Source organism: Manis pentadactyla, chromosome 19, assembly GCF_030020395.1.
Source record: "Manis pentadactyla isolate mManPen7 chromosome 19, mManPen7.hap1, whole genome shotgun sequence".
Taxonomy (NCBI): domain Eukaryota; kingdom Metazoa; phylum Chordata; class Mammalia; order Pholidota; family Manidae; genus Manis; species Manis pentadactyla.
In genome coordinates, this window is record NC_080037.1 from 2326502 (window position 1) to 2338957 (window position 12456).

Sequence of the window (12456 nt, forward strand, 5' to 3'; positions counted from 1 at the left end):
CTAGTCCCTTCTTGGAGTCTGTGAGTCTGCTGCTGTTTTGTTCCTTCAGTTTTGCTTCGTTGTTATACTCCACAAATGAGAGAAATCACTTGGCATTTGTCTTTCTCCGCCTGGCTTATTTCACTGAGCATAATACCCTCCAGCTCCATCCATGTTGTTGCAAATGGTAGGATTTGTTTCTTGAACGACTAAAAAATTTTAGCATGCACAGGACCCCAAGAAAGTCCATGACCGAGGCCACGGATGTTTCAAAGGTATTCTTAGAAGCGGTGTCTCTATGTGCTTTTTACATTTCTCTAGACTACTTTATGTTGACTGAGTTTGCTCTCTTTTTGAAAAATAAAAATCACAGGACGTGATAAGGAGATAGATTACTTCACGCGTACTAAGGAGGAATTCTTGATGTACAACTGCAGCCAAGTCCTAATGTACGAAGGAGTATCAGGGTGTGGAAAAAGCCAGATACTTGCGCAAATTGAGTACCTGGCCCAAAATGAGAACTACAGGTGAGTGTCTTGCGATGACCATTTCTGGTGAAGCCCAAGAACCTTGCTGTTTTTAAGATTTTCATTCATTTTAATGCTCTCCTTTATATAATTTGTCTTACATAAACTACTCACAGTCTATCAGTTACGGGGTACCAGGCCCCTTGTGCTAAATAAATAAACACATTGAACTAAGACATGAGCTGGGCTGACCCCTAAGATCCTGGTGGGTGTGGAGATCAAGATTTAAAGCTTCCTGAGCAACCCCAATGTGCAGAGAGGTCAAGTACAACTGCCATAGCTGAGACCAAGGCCGGACTGGTCTGCAGAGCAAACATGGACATTTATCCAGCTGCCTGACCCAGAATCCCTAGTCCCAGCAGCCCAGCCCTGGGAGGGAGGATACAGTGATGGGCCCTGGACCTCCCTTTGAGAGGTGGCCAGTGTCCCTGCCCCAGGCCGTTCACCTTTGTTCATATAAGGAGTGTCCCACGGGCTCTCTTTGGGATGACCGTCTGGGTCCCTCTGGGCCACCAGTATTGTATCCAATAACAGAAATGACTGAGGCGATGGTCTGACCCACAGGCTGGAGGGGGAGAAGGCTTACCTTACACTGTGGTTAGCTGCATTTTTACTCCTCTTTCATGTCAGGCCCGAGAAAGGCCAGTTCTGGAACATGGCTAATATTGCTGAGGAGATCATGCATGACCGCCAGGAGGCATTCGGCCATTCCCTGGCCCCTCTCCTGCTGAGCACCAGCTGTGTTCCCGGAGCGGAGGGCTGGGCTAGTTTGCTGGGGCCGCTGTTAACAAAGCACCACAAACCCAGGGGCTCCATCGACACAAGTTCGTTGTCTCCACCTGGAGGCCTGAGGTCGGCAGGGCGGGCTCCTGGGGGCCGTGGGGGGCAGTCTGCTCCAGCCTCTTCCCCAGCTTCTGGGGGTCGGCTGGCCGTTGCTCCTTGGCTTGGAGAAGCACCTTGCCGACCTCCGCCTTCCTCTTTGCCTGATGCTCCCCCTGTGTGTCTGCATCCCAGTTTCCTTTCCTTATAAAGACACCAGTCCTGCTAGATTAGGGGCCCACCTCCCCAGTGTGACCTCAGCCCAACTCGCCTCCCTACATCTGTGATGGCCCTACAACCAAATGAGGGCACTCTGACGTCCTGGGGGCTAGGACGTGACACGTAAGAATCTGGGGAGTGGGGTGCGTGACTCAGCCCATAGCACGTGCCAGTGCCCTGAACACTGGTATCTGGCCGCTGCCCCTGAGGAGCCAGCTCTCACAGGAGACCAGGAGGGAGCATGAAAAGCATGACAGTGACGTGGCAGGCACAGAGCTTTGTGGAAGCTGGTGGGAGGGGGCAGGTTCCCGACCTTGGGGGCAGCAGGGAAGGTTTCCAGGGGGCTGCACCTGAGCCGAGTCACCGATGAACAGCAAATGAGGGAGGAGGGACTGACTGCGGGGTGTCCCTCCAGGCTGGGGAGGCTTGTCATGGTGGAGGGTGACTGCTGGGCAGACAGTGGCAAGAAATGACACAACGAGGGCTTGGAAAGTCTTGTGCCTCCCCTGAAGTGGTCTAGGCATACACCTTTGGGCAACGGGAGCCACCGAAGAACTGTAAATAGGAGACAAGACTGGCATCTATCCAGATCCTTCAGGCTTCCAGGAAGGGGAGGCACTGAGTGTGGCCTGTGTGACCGGGACAGCAGGCTAGAGGGAGGAGGTGCTGGCTGGACTGGAGAGGAGGGGGCGCTGGGTTGAATGATGGGGGCTTAGGAACATCTGGGACGAGGGAGTGTGTCTGAACAGGAACAAAGGACAGCTTCCGACCGCTTGGGAAACTTCCGTGCTTACAACTGAATGGGAGGAGTCAGAGCTTTCCTTCAACCTTTATGTTCAAAAGCTGTATTTACAAACACCTGCTTCTCCACTTTTTTACAAACAGGACTATCACTATTGAGCTGACTAAGATCAGCTTCCAAAAAAATTTTTATACCATCCCGATGCTCATGGTCAATGTACTACGTCTGCGTTCTTGTAAAAATTACGGAGAACGACAGACCAACCTTCAAAATAAAGTCAACGGGCTGTTGGATAAGAAGTTCTACTGCATTCTTAACGACATCTTCTATGTTCAGGTGACCGGCGGTGTCAGGCCGTGGGAGGAAACAGCGGCGGGGCAGGTACACAGTGACTTAGCACCCCTGAACTCTGCAACCCCTTTTCTCATCTGGAGAATCTGGGTGGTGAGGAAATGGCTCCCAAGCCTCCCTGAACAGGCATCCACCTTCCTGAGGCATGGTGGAAGTGTCCCGAAACGCATACTCAAGATTAACTCTAAGTGGCCGCCTTTCCCCCACCTTTCCAGCTAACCTGCTAGTCCAGGGCGTACAGTCACTCTTTGCTCGCACGTGGCTGCTGACGCAGAGGCACATGCCCTGCTCTGTCCTGTGTCCATTACCTTAGATGGCATAGGGCCTTGGGGCCAGAAAGGGTGTTACTGGTTACCTAGAGCACGTGAGGATTTCAGGGCAGAGAAGAGTATGGGGGTTTGCCCCAGATCACACACTTGTAGAGACCCTCTTGCCATCCCCCCATACTCAGTATCCTTGTAATTCTTCATACAGTTCCCTGTTTCAAGAGAGGTTTCCAAGATGAGCGCCTTGAGGAAGCAAAACCATTTGGAAGAATTGTTTATGAAGATCTTGAAGCAAGTAAGGGCGTCTGGGGACCATGTAAGGGGAGGAACTCTGGGTGTCCCACCCCAGAGCCAGGTGGCCTGGGTGCTCGGGCTGCCCTGGCGCCCAGGTGGGAAGCGGGTGAGAGTGTTGCCCTAATGTGGTCCGTCTCCTCCGTCCTTCTGCTCCTCATTCTGGGAGGCTGCTCAGAATCTAGCCCTGCCAGAAGGGAGCTCTGTCTGTTACTCCCGGGGGCCCGGCCTTGCCTCCAAACCAGTCCTCTTCTCTCCGCTGTATGTGATGCAGAATACAGGTGGTCACATATGGGGGCTCCGAGGTCAGGCTCCCCCAGTGTGAACCCCTAGGCTTAGCGCCTGCTGCCCAGCTCACCTGGAGCAAGTGCCGCAAGGTGGCCATGCTTTGGTTCCAGAGAGGAGCTCACAGGGGCACAGGGCTTAAACACCAGAGGGTGCATGAGCCTCTCCCAGCGCCGGAGGTGCTCAGCCAGCGCTCACCCTCTCTGAGAACCTCGCGATGGCCCACCAGGCTGAGATCATCGGATCCATATTCCAGTCCCTCCGCTTATGAGCACCAGAACCATACTTCCAAGAACCGTCTCTCTATTCCCCATGGACGTGGTTAACACACACTCAGTTCAGTGTCTAGGACTAAATTTATTTATTTTTCCTACTCCAGTTCCTTCCCTTCCTCATTCTGATCCTGGTCCTTGATTTAGTTAATGGCAAATTCATCCACACATCATTTAAAGTTACCTTTGCTCTGCCCCTCAGCCATCGCCACCCCTACTGTTTCTCCGGAGGGTGGTCTCAGGATCTCCGTCCTGCCGCCTGCCGTAGTTCAGGTTCTACCTCCTCCTGGACCGTTTCCGTAGCTTCCTAACCACCCTCTGTGCCTCCGACTTCTCCACCAACCCATCCCCCATACACTGCCAGGGCTCAGGCCGGTCCCACCAACCCGCGCTTTACGCTACCCAAATCATTCCCGAGGCTGGTGAGATAAAAGCCAAAAGACTTTTTATTTTGACCTGGAGAAATGATACTCATCTTTGTGAGAACCCCCACAAATCACGAGGCATGACTAATTCACTGTCCTTCTGTAACACTTTGAACGTATTTCTTATTACACTTAATATTCAGTATTGCAGTTCCTTAGTGTGAGGCTCTGTCCTCGGGGGACTGTGAGCCTCTAGTGACAAGGAGCCCCTCACCAGTTTTGTATCACTGGTGACCAGCAGTGTCAGGCACACACATCATAAACGATCAATGCAAGTTGGTGACATTAAGTTTGCAACACAACGTTCTCCATCTCCATTTCAAACAAGTAAGACAATCCCAGTAATTTCTAAATATCAGGCTTTGAACCATTTACATCACAAGCATGCAGAGAGCTTCTTTAAAAAATACAGATACGAGTTCTACCCCTAAAGATTCTAAACGTCTTGGGTTGGGCTTAGGAGTCCATTTAGTTATTTGCTTTTGTTTAAAAACTTCTCAGCTGGTTCTGATGCACAATCTAGTTTGGGAACCGCGGGGAGAGCTGCGCTTTAACTGTGCGCTCTGGTTACAGCCTGTGAATCATCTACCATCTGTGTGACCTTACCAACTTAACCTCTCTAACTAAATTTTCTCAGTAAATAGATTCAGTAGTACCACCTCCTGTGAATGTTATGAGGATTAAGTGAGTCACTTTACGTAGAGTGGCATGTGATACTCAGGACATAGTGAGTATGATGTAAATGTTGGCTGTTACATTAGAGAGGATTCAGTTCCATCTCCTCATTTTAAATAAGGAACTTGGGCCAGTGATGTACTATTGAATTCATCTGCTTCACGTTCCTCAAGTCACAAATAATTTACTGACAAGGCCATCTCACAGCTGAAACTCACATTTCTATCTGCCCCATAGTTGCAAAGGTATCAGTCAAAAACACAGTGTGATGCTAACTCCCATTAATGAAAAGGTCCTCAGAATCAGTGAAGAGCTAAGCGGAAGGTAAGGGGACAGAGCCGTCAGGGCAGCCTAACAGAGCACATGGGGAGGCGGGTCGTGGCGCTTTATCAGGACTGCCTCAAGAAACTGGGGATTCTAAAGTAGGCTTTGTTGCTTGTGTTTACGAAAACAGAGAGGAAGGGATGGGTTAAGTCAGTCCTTCTCCGAGGGAACCAAACGCAGCCAAGAGCGGCTGCAGCAGTGGGAGTGGGGAGGGTTTTCTCCATTTAGAAACATCACACGATGGAAATGCAGGGCCTGCTAGGCAAGGGGCTCCATATTCTGTTTAATAGTCTCCCCAGCACCTGACCCTCATAGATGCACAATAAATGCTTAATGAGTGAATAAATAATTCAAACTAGTTGAGGAAACTAGTCTACACCAGGAAAATGACCCAAGATCTGTTTTTACGTGTGACATACACCGCAGTTCAAGCTAGAATAGCATAAACTGCAGGCGGGCAAGGACGGGACGGGTTCCGTCCAGCACGTGGCCGAGTGGGTGCTCTGTAAGTACGTGCTGAATACATGTTGTTCAGTAAATGTCAAGTGGGTAACCCTACGAGACTTTCATTTGTCAAAAGATGAAACCATTGGTCGTAAACATCAGGGGTGTTGTAACGGGTGCTTTTACTTGACTAAACCCCATCTGTCCTACAAAGCTGCATTATCTTTATACAAAATCTGACCAAGAGTCTGTGGCAGCCGGCTGTGTCCAAACTGTCACAAATTCCAAGTTAGTGGAACCAAAGTTAATGCAAAACTACTGGAAAGAAAATATGTAATTCAGCACCACAAAGCTCAGTGGCCACACACGCATGCCCCCACACCTTCTTCTTTCTGCTCCTCTATCTTGTCCAGACCGTGAAAGAGGAAAGGATCATTTTCATCATTGATGAGGGCCAGTTTGTCGACTTGGCCTCCTGGGCCTTCCTGGAGAAGCTCCTCCAGACAGCCCCCACCTTCCTCATCATGGCCCTGTCCCCCTTCACCGATGCGCCCTGTGCAGCGGCCAGCACGGTGATGAGGAGCAGGAACACCACCCACGTCATTCTCGGAGCCATGCAGCCCACAGACATTTGCCACAAGGTCTGCCTGGACCTCAGCGTCAGGAGCATCCCCAAAGAACTGGACTCGTAAGTGGCCTGCTTCCGCCCCGGGGCCCAGACATCTGCGTGCAGTCAGTCCCCAGGTACCGACCATCAGCCCCCTCAAGACGCATCTGAAAGCACCTGCATCAGCATTCTTGCTGGTCCCTTCTTTCAGGGCAGCCATCGGTCCTGCATGGCAGGAGGATGCTGCCGGCCTTTTCCTCATTACAGACCCCACCTGCGACACCTTCTCATGCTCTGAATGGGCATCTGCTTTGTCTCCCTCCCATTGGTCCAGGTATGGGCATACTTGCTTTATCCAACAGTTCTGAAGGCACCATTATGAATGAGCCACATGACAGGCACCTGGCAAACGCCAAGGCCCACAGCCCGCCATGAAGCGAGGTCACGCCGAGCTGGCAGGGATGTGGGCTGGTGTGGGCAGCCCCTGTCGACGGCTGGCCCTCTACTCAGCGCTTCTGAGCTTCTTGGTGATGCCTCTGGTTGGGGGCTGAACAGCAGGCCCCTGAACTCAGTGCCTCTTTGTAGCCGGCGTTCACAACCCACCTGGTCACTGCATATTCTTCCCAAGGGGGCTGCCTGGCTTCTGGAAGAAAGATGTCTGGGACAAAGCCTCATTTACAGTAATCCAGGCACTGTATGCCATACCATAATGGCACAGTCTCTCCCATTCTTTCTCTGTGTGTAGGTATGTATGTAGATGCGTGCTGTATATGATGTGTGCACACACACAATTGGCTTTTTGCTCTAGCAATCCTGCTTCTAGGAATCTATCTTGAAGGTATATTGACAAAGATATGACGTGACATATGGAGAAAAAATTTATTGAGGCATTATTCATATTAGTAAAGGGCTGAGTCCAATCCGAGTGTCCGTCTCTGGGGGGAGGTGGGGTAGAATGGGACGCATGACACAGTGGAGCGTCACACAGCAGTCAGAAGAAATGAGAAAGACCTACAGACACGGAGGCGTGACTGGGATCCATTCTTGGTGACAAAACAAGGTGCAGCCTAGTGCCTGGGGTGCATAACGTGCCATCCTTTATGTAAGAAAAGAGTGAGCTATGGGTGTGCTTTGGGTCATATTTTTTAAAAGAAACATTGAAAAGATGAACCAGGAACAACCACAATGGTTCTTCAGCAGGTGAGGAAGGGAGGCATGCCTGAGAATGCACCTTATTGTATAGTTTTGGCTTTGGGAAGATGTAAATGTTTTACACAAGTACAAAAATGAAACAAAGAAAAAACGCAATCCCTAAAAATGGAAAACAAACAGAAATGAATGGAAAATGAGATTGTTTTCAAGGGACTGAGAAAAGCCGAGTATTTTTCCTACCTAACAGATGGTTTTTCCATGTAAATAGGTTGCCTTGTTCTTACTGCAGGTACCTGGCGGAGGGCAGCTGTGGGATTCCACTGCACTGTGAAGAGTTGTTAACAAGTCTCAAATGTCATAGGGTTCTCGTCTTCCAGCCAATGGAGTCTGAGGAAAACCCAAGCATGGACTGGAACAGCCTGCTCAGTGAGTCCCGCAGTGATGGCTGGCTCTCCCCCCCTGCAGCGGCGCTGGCAAGGATGGGCTTCCCCGGGGCCGGCCTCCCATGAGGCTGGAGGGTTTGGGGGAGCGAGGGATGCTGGACATGATACCCTAGATCGCTAGGAACCCTGACACTGGGACTTGCCGAACTGGGCCAAGAGAAGGTGTACCTGAGAGAACACAGGTGTATCATGCAGCCCAAAATCACAACTGAAATGGGAGTTAGATGTTCAATGGGGGAAAATACTCCTTGAATTCCAGAGGTAAAATTACTTGCTCAAAGTAAATCATCAACATGGCTCCCGTGCTACGGAGACACACAGGGGGGGATGAAATTCGAGATGACGGCGCAAAGGAAGCCAGCTGGTTTTTAGGGAAATAGTTTCAGTGGAGGGAGGACGGGAGTCGGAGGAGGCAGGGATGCGCGATGGCGTGTAGAGGGTTGAGGCTAACATGAAGGAGAAGGCAGTGGCCGTGGTGGATACACTGCTTGTTTAGGGAGTTGGCAGTGATTAGGAGAAAAGTTCAAACATTAGCAAAAGAAAGAAGAAGAAATGACATACGTCTTGGATAAATAAAACTTGTAAAGGTTGAAGAGCTATCACCCCTTCCATGGAAAGAGAGCAAGAAGGTGCAAGCAAAGGAAAATTTAGCCTTGAAGTCAGGGGCCCAGAGCTCCAGAGCCATGAACGCCATCTCACTGCTGGTACTTGAGAACTCAGCATAGCCGTCCTCGGCAGGTATCTGGCATAAAATGGCGGTAAAAGAACTCAACTCCTTTTTCACTGACCCATTCAACAAACATCTACCGAGCTCCTTCTCTGTGTCAGACACCATGGGGGGCACCCTGGGAGCCTCCTGGTGTAGCAATGAAGTGACTGAATACAGTAATATTTTGCTACCTCATTGGGCTTTTTCTGTCAAACTTTTTGAGATGATTATAAACTTACATGCAATTGTAACAAGTGAAAGATTCTGTGTACCTTGCACCCCATTTTCCCCAGTACTACCATCATGCTAAAGGGTAATATAATACCACCACCAGGATGTCAACTGACACCGTCAATGTACAGAGCATCTCCATCGCCACCTGGACCCCTCTGGCTGCCCTCTGCAGCCATGTATGCTTCTCTCCAAGCCCTCCTTCCTCCTTAACATTGGCAACCATTAATCTACTCTCCATACCTATAGTCTTGACATTTTAAGAACATTACATAAATGGAATGATACAGTGTGGGTACTCTTGGGGGATTGTTTTCTTTTCCCACTCATAACTCTGGAGATAATCCAGGTTGTGTGTGTCTACATTTGTTCCTATTCGTTGCTGAGTGATATTCCATGGAATGGACATACCACAGCTTGTTTAGCCAATTACCTCTTGAAGGACACCTGGGTTGTTTACGACTTCTGGCTATCACAAATAAAGCTGCAGAAAGCATCGGGTTTTTGTGCGAATATAAGTCTTCAGTTCTCTAGAATAGATACCCAGGAATGCAATTGCTGAATCAGATAGTTGCATTATTAGTTAAAAAACAAAAAAACAACTGTCAAACTATTTTCCAAGTGGCTATACCATTTTACATTCCCGCCAGCAATGTATGAGTGATCTAGAATTTTCTGCCATCCTTGCTGGCATTTGATGTCCCTACTTTTTATTTTAGCCATTATCAGCCATTCTGATAAATGTGTGGTTATATATAATTGTGGTTTCAATTGGCATTTCCCTAACAACTCATGACATTGGCCATCTTTTCATGTGTTTTGCCCATTCTCTAATCAGATTGCTTGGTATTTTTAACGTAGAGTTGGGGAGTTCCTTATCTGTTTTAGGTACTGGTACTTGGTCAGATATGGGGTTTACAAATATTTTCTCCCACTCTTATCTTATTATTCTCTTCACAAGGTCTTTCAAGGAGTTTTCATTTTGATAATATTCAGTTTATCATTTTTTCCTTTTATGCGTGGTGTCAAGCCTAAGAACGTTTTGCTGATCCCTAGATGCCAAAGGTTTTCCTCTATGCATTTTTCTATGTTTTATAGTTTTACATCTTACATTTAAGTTCACGATCATCTGAGTTAAGGTGTGAGATACAGGTCAAGGCCCTTCTTTTCTTCCCCCCTCCCCAGCATGGATGTCCATTTGCTCCAGCACCATCTGTTAAAAGGCTACATTTTCTCCTTTGAATTGCTTTTGTGGCTTTGTCAAAAATCAGCTGAACATATTTTTGCAGGTGTGTTTCTGGGCTCCCTATTCTGCTCCACTGACTAATGTCTCTATGCCTCCCTCAACACCATTCAGTCTTGATCACTATGGCTATATGAGAAGGCTTGAAACCAGGTAAACTGAGTCTTCCCCATTTCTTCTCTTTTTTTCAAAGTTGTTTTAGGTATTGTAGTTCCTTGGCCTTTCCATATGGATTTTAGAATAATCTTGTCTGTATCTACAAAAAAATCTTGCAGGGATTTTGACAGGAATTTCAATACATATTCACTGAATTATATACCAATTTTACCAATTTGGGGGAGAATTGACATTTTTACTGTCTTCCAATCTATGAGCATGGTATGTCTCTCCATTTATTTACATTTTCTTTGATTTATCTCATTAGTATGTTACAGTTTTCACCATACAGATCCTGTGCATGTTTTCTTAGTTTGACACTGAAGTATTTCTTAAAAAAAAAAGATTGTAAATGTTATTATATTTTTAATCACGTCCTCTTTAATCATGGATTATTTAAATGTGTTTAGTTTTCAAGTGTTGGCAGATTTTCTCATTATCTTTGTTACTTGTTTCTAGTTTAATTCTATTGTATTTAGAGAACATGCTCTGTACAATTTCAGTTCTTTTAAATTTGTCAAAGTTTGTTTTAAGGCCCATGATAGGGTCTCTTCTGGTCAGTTCCTGCAGGCACTGGGAAGCACGTGCACGCTGCTCTTGTTTGTGGAATGTTGTATGAATGTTGATTAGACCCTGTTGGTTGAATACTTCTATACCCTGTGTTGATTTTCTGTCTAGTTGTTCTATCAGCTGCTTAGGGGGGAATTCTGAAGTCTTTAACAAAAGCTGTGGATTTTTAAAATTCTCCTTTCAGTTCTATCAGTTTTTGTTTCACATATTTTGCAGTTTTTGTGAGGTTTTTTGGTGTATAAACATTTAGGATTGCTATTTTTTTTTTCTTGGTGGACTTGTCCTTTTATCATTGTGTGATGCCCCTCTGTCTCTGGTAACTTTCTTTGCTTCCAAAGTCTGCTTTTCCTGATAGTAATAGAGCTAGCTAGTCCTGTTTTCTTCTAATTAACAGTTTCATGATGCATCTTTTCCATTCTTTCATTTTCAGCCTGCCTGTATCATTATTTTTGAAGTGAATTCCTTGTAGACTGTAACATGTATTAGGTTTTTAAATCCGCTCATATGATTTCTGTCTTATAATTGATGCATTTAGGCCATTTACACATAGTGCAGTTATTGATATGTTAGGGCTTCATTCTGCCATTTTATTTTTTTAGCTTTTGTTTCCATGACTGTTTTCATTTTCCTGTGTCTTTTGGGCTATTTCAGCATTCTTCAGAGTTCAGTTTTGATTTATCTGTAGTATTTTTGAGGATATCTCTTTGTATAGCATTTTCAGTGGTTGCTCTAGGTATTACATTTTACCAGTTTATGTATACTTACCCCTCTTTACATTTCTTTACCCTCCACTGTTTACAACTGTCTTAAACATTCCTCCATGTACATTTAGACCTCATCAGATAGTTATAATTTTTGTTTCAATTGCAAATGTAATTTAGAAAACTCAAGAGGGGAAAGATTTTGTATTTACCCACACTTTTGCTTATCTTGTTCTTTCTTCTTTCCTGACATTCCAAGGTTTCTTCTTTGTTTCCTTTCTGTTCAGAGAATGTCCTTTAGTCACTCTTTTAGGGTAGGTCTGCTAGCTACCAATTCTCTTAGTTTCCCATTAATATATTTTGATTTTCCCTTCAGTCCTGAAGGCTACCTTTGCTGGGTGTAGGATTCTGGGTTGGTACTTCTTTTCTTTCAGCTTTTGGGATGGAGGTCTAGGCTCCTCCCTCAGCCTTTGCTGGTGGGGGTAGGAGTGGGCCACAGCTTTGTTTGTGCCTTTACTTTTTGGTGTTTGGCTGGTGTTTGGTTATTGTCTAAAAGTTTCCCGTCTTGCTGGCTGCCCCTTTCCTGGTCCTGTGGCCAGAGAGAGTAGGCTTTTGTTGGCAACTCTTGGTGTTTCTGGGTTGCCAGAATCTTCAGCTCCAAGTCTGGGATGTGAGGCAGAAAGAAAAACCAGGAAACTCATTGCCCTGTTGGTCCTTGGGTCCCAAGGTCCCTAGCCAGCCAGGCTGCTTCTCTCCACTTGCAGTCTCATGTTGGTTTTATATACAGCGGCAGAATTTTTTTGTACTTAGCAGGAGGAATAGGCGAAACATGTCTACTCCATCGTTCTGGGAGTGGAAGTCTTTTCATATCTTTGTGACGTAAATAAGTGATGGTGCTTTGACAGCTATAAGCAATGTGCACATTAATATTACTATGCTTGCAAGATCTAAATGTGTTCCTCTGAGACAAATTTACGGGTGAGCATGTAGGTGGGAAATCACTGCCATGCTGAGGTGAATATGGT

The 12456-nt window shown here is 46.8% G+C and overlaps 1 protein-coding gene across 1 annotated transcript in view; it reads left to right on the forward strand.

Annotated features, from left to right (window-relative positions):
- ADCY10 (adenylate cyclase 10) overlaps positions 1-12456 on the forward strand; it is a 58856-nt gene that overhangs the window by 22656 nt on the left and 23744 nt on the right. The window contains exons 13-17 of the mRNA XM_057495167.1: positions 353-506; positions 2430-2622; positions 3112-3198; positions 6033-6307; positions 7668-7885. Of these exons, the coding sequence (XP_057351150.1) occupies positions 353-506; positions 2430-2622; positions 3112-3198; positions 6033-6307; positions 7668-7885 (927 nt within the window). The remainder of the gene's footprint in view (positions 1-352; positions 507-2429; positions 2623-3111; positions 3199-6032; positions 6308-7667; positions 7886-12456) is intronic.